Raw genomic sequence first — 14,561 nt, 5'->3', positions numbered from 1 at the left:
TAGCAACATAAACATTAGATTTAATTAACTTGGCATGAGCAATACTTTTGCAAGAGAGAGAATTAGAGAACTTGACAATAGTTGAGGACCGGATTTACTTGGAGCCGGTGGTCCCCCTTCAATAGGCTTTTGTATTATAGATTCTCCCATAAAGAGAGACTTGGTACAATGCAATATTTGTGTTCCTTGTGACCTAGGTGATTCAATGAAGATGGAAAGCTTCATGCATCACAAGCATAACATAAACTTTGTAAAAACATTAACCATCCCTGGCCTCAGTCCAAGGCCTCAAACACCTACGAAGGTGGAGAGAGCTAGCGGGGAATAAGGGTAGGGAAGAGGAATAAGAAGTAACATATGAGAAAGAAATAGTTCCTCACTTATCATCACTCTTCTTGCTTAGCATAGCCTAATAGGATAGTAATGAAGATGGAGAAGATGGTAAGATTGAGCATTGAAGCATGGCTCTTGGTTGGATTTGCAATCCATAGCCAAGAGTGTTGGTGTAAGCTCTCAACTTCTCAACAAGCTTGGAGAAGGAGATGGAGTTCTTGCAATTTGCCAAGTGAGAATGAGCATAAGAGTGTGTGTGAGAGAGGGTATACTCCCAACCACACCCCTAGCTTCCTTGATCGACCCCTCCTTGTAGCTCAAGCTTCAATTTGATTGGACCCCTACAAGCTTAGTCAATCACATGTATAGTGCATATCAAGCAACCATGCTAGCCTTAGGACATGTGTCCCTCTTTCTCCTTTGAGAGAGAGGACTTGATAAATGCATAAACAATTAATTTAATTAGTTAAATTATCATTGGATCCCTTTAGAGGCCAACCAATAGGCTTTAGGCACCTTATGAGGGCAACGTCGAGAGGAACTTGACATGTATCGTTGTTGCTTCTTTAGACTAGGCTTGCCTGGTGTGAGGGTGTGTGTGTTCTCTCTTATGCCCGTACAATTAGGGCTCGTCTCCCCATGAGTAGGGATCTGGGTTGAGTTTTGGAACACCTTAAGTCCCTTAAGCACCTTAGTCATGGAGCACCGTAAGCACCTTAGTCATAAAGCACCTCAAGCACCTTAATCAGCAAGCATGAAAAGCACCTCAAGCACCTTAGTCCAACAAGAACGACAAGCATCTCAATCTTGGGCCGGGTTCCCACCTCAAGCACAACCCTAGCTTACCTAAGGTCCTAGGTCTAAGGAATTTTAACACTGACCTTTGGAGGTCTTTAATGAAGCTAACCCTAAGGTCTTTAAGCTCCGTTAGCTAGCATTTCTCTTTGACAGACCGTCTCTCATTTGGACCCTTTGACTTTGTCCCCGTGTTGAAATAGATCCATAAGCACATGTCTATATTCTAACCCTTGTTCTCGTTTATCCTCCCACATTAAATGATCATTTCCCTCATGTATACGTAGGTTTTGCTTAGTCTACGCTTTCCACATAGAGTGGTCCTCAATAACAAGAAGTTGAATGTTCTATTGAGAAGTCCTTCACATTGGCAATCTCGCTAATTTTGATTGTTTTGTTATGGTGATAGTGTTGAGATGTCAAGCTCTCCATGAGCTGGCACTCTTGGTAGGCCTTGGTGACCGTTGGCCACATTTACATCACCGACACAGTTGGTGACCGACATGGCGTATCCTCGACAGGGATTCTACAACTGGCATATCTATCTAGCCAGCATAGCTACTTAGCGGGTTCACATTATGGACCGCATCTCTCTTTTGGTTGTACTCCTTATGTAGTCAGTTTTTCATTATGTAAATACACACTCATTTTGTGAAGTAGATAAAAGAAGAAAGCTAAGCCCTCTACCATGTGTATCTTCTTCTCTATGTGTGTCTGCGTGTAGCTCGGGAGAAGGTCTCTCTCTTTTCTCCTCTTTCTTTTCATGGTATCAGAGCCAAGTTAGATCTACTGACACACTGTACTGACACGCTGATCTCACAAAGTTCGGTACTAGGCTCTATCTGAGAGATAGAGTTCTGGTAAGGTAATCAAACAGGGACGACCAAATTTGTAGTTTTCTGGTTTCTGTGCAGGTTGCAAATTTGCATGCAAAAATGTGTGCAAAAAAATTTGGTACATGTATGCCTAATTATGGATACATGTATACGAGCTGTGGTCACTCTTGTTGAGTGTTTAGTAGATCACAGGTACCAGTACAGCAAGGTTGCAGGTTTTGCGCAAGTTGCAGATTTTTGGAGCTGTGTAGGAATATGGTAGACAAGTTCAACCAAATCGTTAGTGAGAAGTTGGACAGTAATGATTTCCTACATGGAGGTTTCGGATGACAAACTTCCTACAAGGAAAGGGCTATTGGGATTACGTTGAAGCTGAAAATGATGAAGCTCCATGGTGTCTCGAAGAGAATGCTACTCAAGAAGAGAAGAAAGCCTTGAAAGATTGGAAGCAAGGCAAAAGCAAAGTCATGTATTGGCTATCTATGAGTGTCTCAGATAGTATGCTGGGTTACTTAGAGAGTGCACCCTCTCCTGCCATAGCATGGAAGAGCTTAGAAAAGCTCAATGAAGACCAGACCAGAGTCAGGAAGTTGCAGCTCAAAACAGAGCTAAATACAGTGACATGGATGCCAACATTTGTGTCCAAGGTTGTCGTTGTTGAGTAAACTAGAGCAATAAAGTTGCTTTTCGGGCCAATACATGTATATGAATATTAAGAATGTTCAATCCTCCATATTTTTGTGAAGTATATAGCTATATTTTAAAGCCTTTCTTTTGTTGATTAGTTCTCCAAAATTGCTCCAAAATACTTGGAGCTGGAAAGTGAATTTCATTGGGCAAATGTGGTGGTATTAGAGTAAGGGGCCAAATAAAGTGACGGCCTCAGTTCAAGTAAGAATAAACACCAAGAATCTACCATTCTCAATCTGATTTTGTGAGCACCAACTCAACATAATGGCACACGTGCTTGCTTTTGATTTGAAGGTTTCGAGCTCTAGCATGTGCCCTTTCTCGCCTTGTTGTGTGCTAGTTTTGTCTTGCACCCAATTGCTTAGTGAGCTTTGTCCTAAGAAGACAATACCATCTAAAATTGTTATTGTGAAGAAGTTTAGTCCTTATGAGAAGAAGCACATGGCAAAACTTGAATTACGCCTTTTGGAATGAAAAGCGTAGCACTTTACTTTTGATGTCACATTATTGCCCCTCTTACCCCATGGGATTTTCAACCATGTTAGAAGCACTAGTTGGTAGGCGCCCCCTTCGACGATGACACCTCTCCCTATCTCTCTCTCTCTCTCTCCCCCCCCCCCCCCCCCCCCAGTGTTTCATGCAGAGAGCACTTCCTGAAGGTGCCGGGCTTAGGAGCATTGACACTTGGTTGGAGAGAGAGAGGGAGCGAGGGGGTCTTTATGAGAAGAAGCACACGATGAAACTTCAATTACACCTCTTGGAATAAAAAGCGTAGCACTTTACTTTTGATGTCACATTATTGCTCCTCTTACCCCATAGCATTTTCAACCATTTTAGAAGCACTAGTTGGTAGGCATTGCCTCCGATGACGACACCTCTCTCTCTCTCTCTCGCCGTCCACGCAAAGAGCACTGCTTGAAGGCGCCGGACTTAGGAGCATTGACACTTGGTTGGAGAGAGAAGGGGGGGGGGGGGGGCGGGCGGGTCTTCTCCACCCTTTATAGAAAGTCTATTGCATTTTAAATCTTGCTTTTGCATTAGGTCTCCCCAATTGCAGAAAAATAAAAATTCTTTTAAAACATATTAAGTGCATAAGTGAAGGGTGAGTTTAGGAAATGAAGAGACACATGAAGGTGGAAAGTCAAAAGACGAATGAAGGTGAAAAGTCAAAAGACCTTTTGTGTTCATATAAATAGGTGTTTTTTTGCTCTTTCATTTTTCCTTTAGCATTTTCTTCTATTAAATTTTTTTTGAAGCCATTAGGAGTACCTTTTAATTTTTAGATTTAGTTTTGTTACGTTTTCTTTGAACCCAACCAATGTGTAACACATGGATGAATTTTTATTAGAATTAGTTTTGTTACGTTTTCTTTGAAATCAACCAATGTATAACACGTGGATGCCGTCTCCCTTGAAAAATTTTAAGCAACTAGTACGGCCGGCCGTCGAAGCCTCTCTCTCTCTCTCTCTCTGTGTCTCTCTTTATCACGTGCACAGAGGCTTCTTTCAGTTTTGGAGTTTAGCCTTCATGTCGCAAATTTTGACACCTGTAAAGGGATCCCCCTTCCACCATATTATGTTATTTTAGATAAATATTATGTTAGTTTAGAGCCGGGTCTCACTGTGCACTAGCAATTTTTGTGAGATCTACTTGATATTTTAATATAGTGGTCACCCATCATGTCAATCACTTTAGTGGTACGAGGGAGAGGGAGACAACTCCCATTAAAATAGTAGAGCTACAAATCCATTGGAATTTGTTTGTATTAAGAGCTTAGAAAACATACTAACCAATCAAAAATCACACCCTCTTCCTTGCGAACGTGAACGGTTACCTCTTTAACAAATTTGGTGGATTATTTATTCAACCCTTAATACTACTATACTACTAATATATTAAAGCACCAGCGGGACTCGGCTCTTAGATGACGCGAGAAAGGTTAAAATACATTTGCCCATTCAAATTCTCGAGGGGGCAGAGCGGACAGCTTCTCTTTCCCACTATTTGGAGATACGAACAGGCCCCGCCTCTCAACGGAAGAAAGCCTCTCAACGGAAGAAAAACGTGCAGCAGCGACTCCGTAAGTGCAGCAGGATGCTGAGAGACAACGTTGAAAGCGTTTACAACCTCATTCCTCCTCCTCCTTCGTCTACCGACAGGAAGCACGTGTATCCAAAATCTAAGGTTTTCTTGCTCTTTTGAGAGAGAGAGAGAGAGAGAGAGAGAGAGAGAGAGAGAGAGAGAGAGAGAGAGTCTACACTGTGATGCCTACTTAGAGTGTAGTATTACTGTAAGGTCGGAAGACATGAAGGTGTTGGGACAAACTATGAGACCATTCAGAGCCGCCATAAAGCTGGGGGAGGGGGAGGTACAATCTGCACAGGTTACACTGGTGCATAGTGCCATTCCAGCTAGCATTTGGGTGGCGACACGTAGAGACATGTACCTGAGTTCTGCACATGGTGAATAGATTGATGGATGCATTTAACCAATGCCACATATTCCTGGGTATTGATGGAGGGTTGGAACCTTCTCATGGCCTCAGCTCACATTGTACATGGGTGACCAAATGAAAGTAAAGTAAGAGAATTGCACTTTTTCTTTCAGGTAAAATTTCATTGTCAGAATCATGATCACTTTAAATTATTGTTGATACCGCGGTTATAACCGAATTTTTGCAACAATCTTCATGCTTAAATCATACCCCATTGCAAATATGAGTAAATTCGCTGCTCAAGCTCTGGATAGCTTCAAAAATATTTTTTGCTATCTATCCTTTGACAAGCACAATCGTAGTTGAAGACTTAGCTCGAAGGCTAGTTAATGTGATTCCATTTCAAAACAAGAACCAACAAGGAGAACTAGGAGCAAGTGTTTCCTAAACCATAGGGATAGCAAGCAGTCGAGTGTGACATGTTAAGATTGGTGTTGACACTTGAAAAGGAGATTGGGGCTTAAGACAACCTAAGCCTTCTTCAAACGTTGTCTCATTTTCCATGGTGGCTTATGCACCAGTCAAAATTGAAAGGAGAGACAAATATTCGCAGAACAGCATTTCAAAGTTGTTCTACAAGGTCACCACGTCTACAAAAAACAAAAATGCTTTGGAGGCATCTAGAAATAAAGCCTTCGATTAAATTTCGGGAGTCATTCAAGTAGGTCACTAGCTTATGAACAATAATGCTGCTAAACCATTTGAAGATGGAAAGTAAAGACTAATGTACAAGCTTAGATTGATTTGGGTAATGGAAAGTCAAAAGATTTTGTTAGGTCAAAAGTCTTTGCGCTATACAAAGATCTTAAGTATTGTGAGTTTTCCATGCTCCATGTGAATTGAAATACTTAGTGTAACCAAATTAATAATATGAAAACTCACTCCCACTTACCAAAAAGCTTATTTTTCCTTCTCGAGACTTATTAGAAAGAATGATTAGATTTGCAACATGAGTATGACAGAAAGGGATGCTTAAGGAAGAAACTTCTAGTGGTAATGGTGGAAGTTTTAGTGTGTAGAATATTGTGTGTATGCATAGCGGAATAGTCTTGTGGCCTCAGGTTAAGTTTCATCTTTTATTAACAACGGCATTCCATTGGTATCAAAGAACCTTGAGTGATGGAAGTGTTAGGATTTCGCTTCTTGTTTGGGAAATCGGGTATCTTTCAAAAGCAGATAATAGGAAGTGAAGGCTGTTTTGTGGTTGTACCCAACCTTGAGATAGGCATACATCGATCTTATCTATCCTAGCCATGTGTTGTCCTGCCTTGTAGGCTTGCATAGATAGGGTTGTGATCCCATATGCTAGGAACCTTTGGGGTTTGTGCCCACTTAGAGGAGTTTTCAATCATTATTATAGGTTTTTAGCTATGTTATTCAGTTGCGCGGTTGGAACTTTTGAGCTAAGTAGCTCTATCACGGCAATTCATATTGATCCCCTACATTTCTTGTCAAATGCAATGGATTTGAGAGATGTAGATAGGCAGATCTATGCTAAGAGATGGAGATTTGAAGCTGAAGATTGCGATTTTGCTGTCTCACACTGCTTAGACAGTAGGCCAGCCGGATACAGTGGTACCAGAGCCTAGTTGATTGCTTTTCTAAGGGCAGTCCGATCCACTGACAATTTATTTTCAAGTTGAGATCAACAACAGAGTCCATACTTTTAGTAGCATAGAAAATGCCTAACGATTTGATTGCTTTAAATATCGCAAAGTTCGAAGAGCCTGCTCCATTTGTGACTTGGCGAGTCTTTGCATGAATGAGCTAAGAAGTTCCATCGAGAAACTGATATAAAACTGGGTGTTGAGTACCCAAATAAGAGAATTGATCAGTTTTCGATAACTTGTAGCATCTGCTACGTTTGAGGGGTCATAGGGTTGGGATCCATAGAAGATGAGACAGGATTACACTCAGTCATACCAAATGCTTCCAACAACTTTTTGGGGCTTTCTACCAAAATAAGCCTCAAACGGAGTTTTCCTTGGAACTAAAGAGGTTGGAGATCTGTTTATAGTGTGAATTGTCGTCGTAGCTATCTCTGCCTACAAAGACTTCAACAAATCTCGATGTTGGAGCGTAGTCCGCGCCATCTCAACCATTGTCCTATTCTTCTGCTCCACAACTCCATTTGTAAGGTGCAGCAGAAGTGAATGTTGAACTTTGCTCAAGATGAGTGCTCGGAATTGTGCTCAAGGGTTCCTTTTACTTACGGAAGGGAGAGCCTTTCGTCCCTTTAGTGAGAGAGTGCAAATGATCACAATCAAAGTGAATGACACTGTGAATGAAGGTGCTGAGAGAGAGAGAGAGAGAGAGAGAGAGAGAGAGAGAGAGAGAGAGAGAGAGAGAGAGAGAGAGAGAAGAATACGACACCAGAATGTTGTCAAACCCTCCTCCAAGGGCCCCACTCTCTATGGCGAGAGAGGTCTATGCTATTGATTGCACAAATCTGGTACAACGGTCTAGATGCAATGGACTTGCCGACGATGTCGATGACAATGACGACGACGACGAGAGGGGCTAAAATCTGAAAACGCTAGAGGCTGAAATCTGCAAATCTGCTAACTGCTGAATTCTCACACTGTCGACAATGACGGTGATGGCTGACAACGCGATGACGATATGCTGAAAACGCAGATGCTGAAATTTGCGGACAGCGGGCTGAATCTAAAAACACTGGTTGATCCAACCGTGCGGCGAGGATCTGCTGCGGCTAGGGGCGGTATCTGCTATGTCTAAGTGCTGAAAACGGAAAACGCTAATGACTGGGGCTGATCCGTCGCCGAGAATCTGCAAAATGTTGATGCTATTTGCAAAAACGCCTAATTTGAGATATGCAAAAACAACAGGGCTGAATTTGATACTTTAAAAAACGCTAGGCTGAATTTGAGCCAAAACGCTGGTCTTGATCAGTTGTTGGCTGGAAATGCTAGGTCTCCTGGCGGTCCTGCTGAGAAGGTGCACTGTAAGTTGGTGAACTTTTGTTGCCTCTTCTGCTAGAAAGTGCTAACGCTAGCTTTCTTATATATTAACTTATAAAAAAAACCAAGAACCGTCTTATCGCTTTACCTTTTATCTTTCTATCTTTATGTGTCAATATTTGTTCTGGAACGAGTATCTCCTCGTTTTCCTCCACATCGGGTTGCTTATCTGGCTCCCCATCATCGTGCACATCGCCTTTAAAAGGCTTCAGGAGACTCACATGAAAAGCATTGTGAATCCTCCAAGTATCGGGCAGCTTCAGTCTAAAGGAGACATCATTTATCTTTTCTTTTATCTGGAAAGGTCCATAATATCTCATGCTAAGATTTGGAAAAAGCCGCTCCTTTCTCTTTTTCTTCCTCAGGCGTGCCTTCTCAAAACGTAAGAGCACCCAATCGTTCTCCTAATCACGACGATGTCGATCTGTTGCCTTTTTGTGTCTTTCCTGAGATTTTTGCAAAGCCTCCCGGACCTTGGCAAAAGCTATGTCCAAGTCTTGTGTGGACTGGTTGGCTTCAAAAATCTTATCTTTCGTGCTTAGGAAGGGTGGAACCTTCGTAGCACCTTCAATAATCTCAAATGGTGCCTTCCCCGTTGAAGAGTGTATCGTGTTATTGTAGGCAAATTCCACCATGGGCAAATACTTTTCCCATTGAGTCTTCTGATTTGAAATGTAAGACTTCAATAAATCCAGTACGACTGAATTTGCAATCTCCGATTGCCCATCTGTCTGCGGGTGGAAAGATGATGAGAACTGCAACCGCGTGTCAATATTCTCCCAAATAGCCTTCCAAAAGAAACTGGTGGATGGGGGATCTCTGTCAGAGACAATTGTCTCAGGCATGCCATGTAATCTGAATATCTGGGCAATGAACAGTCTCGCTAAGTGATCCGGCTTGATTGTCTTCTTCACTGGAATGAAATGAGCTTGCTTGCTAAATCTGTCAATAACTGTCCAGATACCATCGTGCCCACTCTGTGTCTTCTAGAGATCAAAAATGAAATCCATTGCAATACTTTCCCAAGGGCGGGTGGGTATGGGTAAAGGCTGTAACAATCCCTATGCTTTATCTTGTTAAACTTGACCTTCTGGCATACCAAGCAACTGCGTACAAAATCGCCCACCTCCTCCTCGAGTCTCGGCCAAGAGAAGTATCTCTCCACACCTTTCAAGGTGGTAGCAATGCCACGGTGACCTGTAAATGGTGGACAATGGCATTCAGTTAAAACCTTTTCCACTCAATGGCTGTGTAACGCACAACATCGTTTTCTTCATCAAGTAGCCATCCCGAATGGAATATCCCGCTACTACCTCCCCATTCTGTATTCGACCGAATACATCTGCAAAATCTGGATCTGTGCATCGACCATATCCTCGAAGCTTCTATGGTGTATCGCGGAAATAGCACCTTCCCACAACAGATCCTCGCCGCACGGTCAGATCCCGCGAAGTTTGCAGTTTCAGCCCGGAAAACGCAGATTTCAGCATCTATTTTTCAGCGCGTCGTCGTCGCATCGTCGTCGACATAGAGTCAGAATTCAGCAGATAAAGATTTGCAGATTTCAGCCCTTAGAGTTTTCAGATTTCAGCCCGTCTCGTCGTCGTCCTCATCGTCGTCAACATCGTCGTCGAGTCCAAGCATTGTAGAGATTTGTGCAATCATAAGTAGACGGCTCTCGCCAGAGAGAGTGGGGCCTTCAGAGGAGGGTTTTACGTCTCTGGTGTCGTATCTCTCTTCTCTCTCTATCTCTCAGTCTCATACACTTGCACGCACAGTGTCCATTCACTTTGTTGTGATCATAGCATTCTCTCATTAAGAACGGAAGGCTCTCCCTTCCATAAGAACAAAAGGAACCTTGAGCACAGTTCGAAGCACTCATCTTGAGCAAAGCGCAAACATTCATTCCGTTGCACCTAACACTGTGACAAGAAGTAGCGTAAACTCTGGTGATCTGTGAAGATTGTAAAATCGGCTCCAAGTAGGTAATGTCGCCACTGAGTAAGAGCAATGATAACAACCAAAAACTTTCTCATATATCTGTGCTGTCAATTTCGGCCTTGAAAACAATCGGTGTTTGTAGGCAATGACATGGCCTTCGTAAGAGCATGGATAACAACCAAAAACTTTCTCATATATCTGTGCTGTCAATTCTAGCCTTGAAAACAATCGGCTTTTGTCAATTCTAGCCTTGAAAACAATCGGCTTTTGTAGGCAATGACATGGCCTTCTTGCATTAAGATCGCACATAGACTACGACCACAAGCATCACAATATACTTCGAATGACTTTTGCAAATCCGGCAAAGTCAAAACGGGTTCTGTAGTCAATTTCTCTTTCAATGTCTGAAAGGTAGTTACCTTTGTGGGTTCAGACGAGAAAGGGACTCCTTTCTGTAGCAAGATATGCAAAGGGGAAGCAACCTTTGCAAAGTTTCTAATGAACCACGGGTAGTAAGAACATAAGCCCAAGAAGCTTCTAACTTCATGGACATTCTTCAAATCGGGCCAATCACGAATAGTCTCAATCTTGGCCGGGTCCATCTGCACTCCTGCTGTTGAGACGACGTGTCCCAAAAAGTGTATCTCTGGTAGGAAAAATTCACTCTACTTTGCATTAATCACCAACTTGTGATCTCGCAATGCTTGAAAGACCTGTAGCAGATGTTCTCTATGTTCTGCCTCATCCTTGGAGAAGACAATAATGTCATCGAAGAAAGTGCCCACAAAAGATCTGTACTCTCTGAAAATCCTGTCTATCATTCGGTTAAAAGTCGCTGGAGCATTGGTAAGCCCAAAAGGCATCACCAAAAATTCGAATAAACCGAAGGTCGTCTGAAAAGCTGTCTTGTAGACATCTCCTAGCGTGATTTGGATGTGATGATATCCGCTCTTCAAATCGATCGTGCTGAAACAAGAGGATCCCTGTAGTCGGTCAAGAATATCATGAATCCTAGGAATAGGAAATCTGTTCTTGATGGTGATTTTGTTGAGAGCTCTATAGTCAATGCACATTCTCCAAGATCCGTCTTTCTTCAAAACCAACAACATCGGAGAGCAGGAAGGTGAAGTACTTAGTTGGATAAGACCCTTTTCCAAGAGGTCTTTCACTTGGTTCATAATCTCTTCATTCTGGGCTCGGCTCACACAGTAAGGTGGCTGGTTCGGTGTGTGCTTCCAGGTATCAGATCAATGGTATGATCCTCGGGATGAGTCGGTGGCAACTCGTCTGGCAGGCCCTCCGAAAAGCAATCGGCATGAGTGTGGAGAAAATCTTGGCGTTCTCTATCAAGGTCAGACATATTTGTCCTATGTTCATCATTCAACTCTTTCAAAAAGATCTAGTAAACAAACAGACTGGATTTCATTAATTTCGAAACGGCCGAAGCTGATACAATAGGGACAGACTCGCCCTTAAGTTTCACATCAAGTACAGTGGTTCAACCGGCCCTTTGCAATAGTCAATGTCGCTTTCTTCGCCTGATAATCAACCACGGCGTTGTTCTTATGGTACTAAGGGACTCCCAGGAGAACATCACAACCTTCCAAGGGCATTATGTAGAGGTGCTCGTGCCCCAAATTCCTTGACAATGTAACCAAAAATTGCCAATGATAGGTGTAATGGCCACGTCCCTGCCGGGTGCCGCTAGAATTGCCTCTGCTTGTGGTCCCATCCGATCGGGTGTAATCTCGAGCCGTGCCGCCAATTTAGGTGAAATGAAGTTGGCCTTGGCTCCTCCATCAAAGAAAATCAGGGCTTCTTGATCTTTCACTTTGCCCCAAGCTCGGCAAAGTTCTGTACTCTCATCAATTGTGCTTGGGTCAGTACCCATGCAATTTGGAACCAGTCCTGCTTTCATCTTGCCTTTTCTTCCACGTTCCTCAGCTGCTTTCGAACTCTCTGGCCTTTCTTCATCATTTTCTTTCTGTGCCTTTTTAGGGCACTTTGCGGAGATGTGCCCAGGTTCCCCGCATCCAAAACACTTCCCCTCTTTGATGTAGTTGGCTCTCTCCCAAAGAGTGAGCCGGGGTCGTGCATCCTTATCTTTCTGTTCTTGGGGGCTCTTCTTCTTTCTACTTTCATTTTTTGAAGTCTGTTCGGTTCTTTGCGTCATGATCTCATCTGTGGGGTAAGTCAGACTGCCTAAATGTTTGGCAAAACCCCGTTTCGCATGACTTATCAATTCTTGCATAGAATCTGACTTTTGTTCTAAGCAATGATCTCGGATCTCTGTAGGAAGTCTGCAGCTAAACCGCTCAATCTGTTCTTTAAACGAGATCTTCTTAAATGAAGAAGCGGGTAGAAAAGAGCTCCAAAATCTCTCGCAATATGCGTCCAAAGTATCTTTCTTGGTCATCCAGAGATGATTCCAAGAAGTTCGTATGTCGCGTTCGTACTCCCGAGTCAATCAAGAAGAAATAAAAAGCCTTTTAAATTTCAACCATTTAACTGGCGCTTTCTTGTTCAATAGAAGCAAGGTTGTACCGTACGTACGTACATATGCCATCCGTACAGTACGTCCGTACCGTACGGATTGCATCCATAGTGTGCAGTTTTTAATTTTTTAATTTTTGGCAGCGTGTAAGGTGTTCGATGGTACAATAGGGTAGCGCTTTAGTTTTTGGGCGAAACTCTCTGTATTCACTACAGAGAGTTGTGCGTAAAAAGTTGCAGAGCAGGTCTGTGAGCGCCTTTCTTGCGAAGAACACACCATGCCTCACGAAGCCAACCCCCTCTGGAACATTCACACCAATGTCATCGAGATTGTGAAGATTCCAAGGCAATTCTGATCAGGTACACGACGTTGGCAATGCAAGTACTGTGGGATGCAGAAGACGAGCACGATCTGTCACAAAGTGGACACGTGGCTGCCCAATACATACACACACCATCTCGCAGAGATGATGACGAGGCTGGCCGCTGAATATTTTACTGTAGAGAACCCCGAACTACTGATGTGGCATTGTTGACGTGGCAGGCTGTACGGACGCCAATGCAATTTGCAGCGGATTTTCCGGCAGCAGGAAAAGCAGCGCAGCTTTTTGGTTCTGCTTTATTTTCTACGCAAGAGATGAGAGAGAGAAAGCCTTTTGCTTTTATTTTTAGCTCAAGAGGCCTTGTGAGAGAAAATCATTGAGCATGCTTATTTTTAAAAGCTTTTAATACAAGCTTTTGATTTCAGCTTCTGGGCTCTGCTTTTGTCATCCCTTTTACCTTTAAATAAGCTGGCAAGGCCTCTCACAACTCAGAGCATCTGGACGCAGAGTTTGAGTGTGAATGCCTGCCCGCACTCTTGTACTTTGAACTCAGAATAATACAAAAAGAAATACCGAAAGGGGCGCCAGTATTTGGGGCCAATATCTCTAGGCATGGAATTCCGCTTGGCCAATGTTGAATCAATTGTGAACTGTGAACTGTTTTGAAGTGGTTATTTGGTGCTGTCGCGGTAGATTCTTGACTTGGAGTGTCCAAGTCTGTTATAGTGGTATCAGAGCACGGCCGATTTCTCTTCTACGGGAAATCTGATCCCAATTTTTTTTTTCCGCGGCACCTATGGCTTCAGGCAAAGATCAGTCGACTCCCTCTGCATCCGGAGATGCGGGAAGGGATCACAACGAAGATTCTGGCAAGGAGTATGGCCCGCCTCGCCTACTCAAGCGGAGCGTCGAGAGATGGAGCGTCGTCAATTGATCGGCGATGCAACAAAGATGATGCTCAATTTTGCGAAGGACCCAAAATTTGCAAAATATATGAGCGAGACTTCTTTCCAGGAGGTGCATGCGCAGTGCCAGAAAACCACAACACCACCCCCAAAACCCGCTGTCAAGAAACCTTTTGCTTACAAGAAGTATTCAGAGAAGGGATTAGAAGAGGTGGTTGATGCACAAATTGCTCAGCTTTTTGACGTGCAAAACAAAGCTAAAAAGCACGGCAAAAAGCAGAAGAAAGGCACTGACTTCTCGGGTTATTTGTGTCGTCAGTCGACTTTTGAAAAGGCAAAGAAACAGAAGAAGCGTGTTCGATTTGAGGAAGTACCCAGTTCTTCTTCTTCTTCTTCTTCTTCTGACAGTACTTCTAGCTCATCTGACTCGAGCGAAGAAGACCGAAAAGGCAAAAAGCGAAGCAAAAAGCAACGCTTCGGAAAGGGCAAGAAAAAGGCAAAGAAGTCTAAATCTTGCCCCGTGAGTGACAGTTCTACAAAGGACTCGTCTTTAGACAGTTCAGACTCTGATGACAGCAACTTTTATGCAAAGAAGAAGAATTTTTATAAAGCCAACCAGTATGACTTTCTGGAAGACAAAAGCAAGAAAGTTCGAGAGTTTAAGGAAGGTGGATAGTCAATTAAATTTGACACTTTTTCTGGTTATAGAGATGCTTCGAAGGCTTTGTCTTTTGTACAATAGTTTGACATCGCTTTCGCGGGAGGACGCT

The 14,561-nt window shown here is 43.1% G+C and overlaps 1 protein-coding gene across 1 annotated transcript in view; it reads left to right on the top strand.

The window, feature by feature from the left end:
• The first annotated feature begins 4,623 nt into the window (after positions 1 to 4,623).
• Positions 4,624 to 14,561, top strand: part of LOC147453428 (uncharacterized) — a 65,551-nt gene continuing 55,613 nt past the window's right edge. Inside the window, exon 1 of the mRNA XM_086515613.1 lies at positions 4,624 to 4,838. Coding sequence (XP_086371739.1) covers positions 4,749 to 4,838 — 90 coding nt within the window. The 5' untranslated portion in view covers positions 4,624 to 4,748. The remainder of the gene's footprint in view (positions 4,839 to 14,561) is intronic.

This window comes from Adiantum capillus-veneris, chromosome 7 (assembly GCF_014529385.1).
Source record: "Adiantum capillus-veneris isolate H3 chromosome 7, ASM1452938v2, whole genome shotgun sequence".
Taxonomy (NCBI): Eukaryota; Viridiplantae; Streptophyta; class Polypodiopsida; order Polypodiales; family Pteridaceae; genus Adiantum; species Adiantum capillus-veneris.
This window is presented reverse-complemented; position numbering and strand designations above follow the sequence as displayed.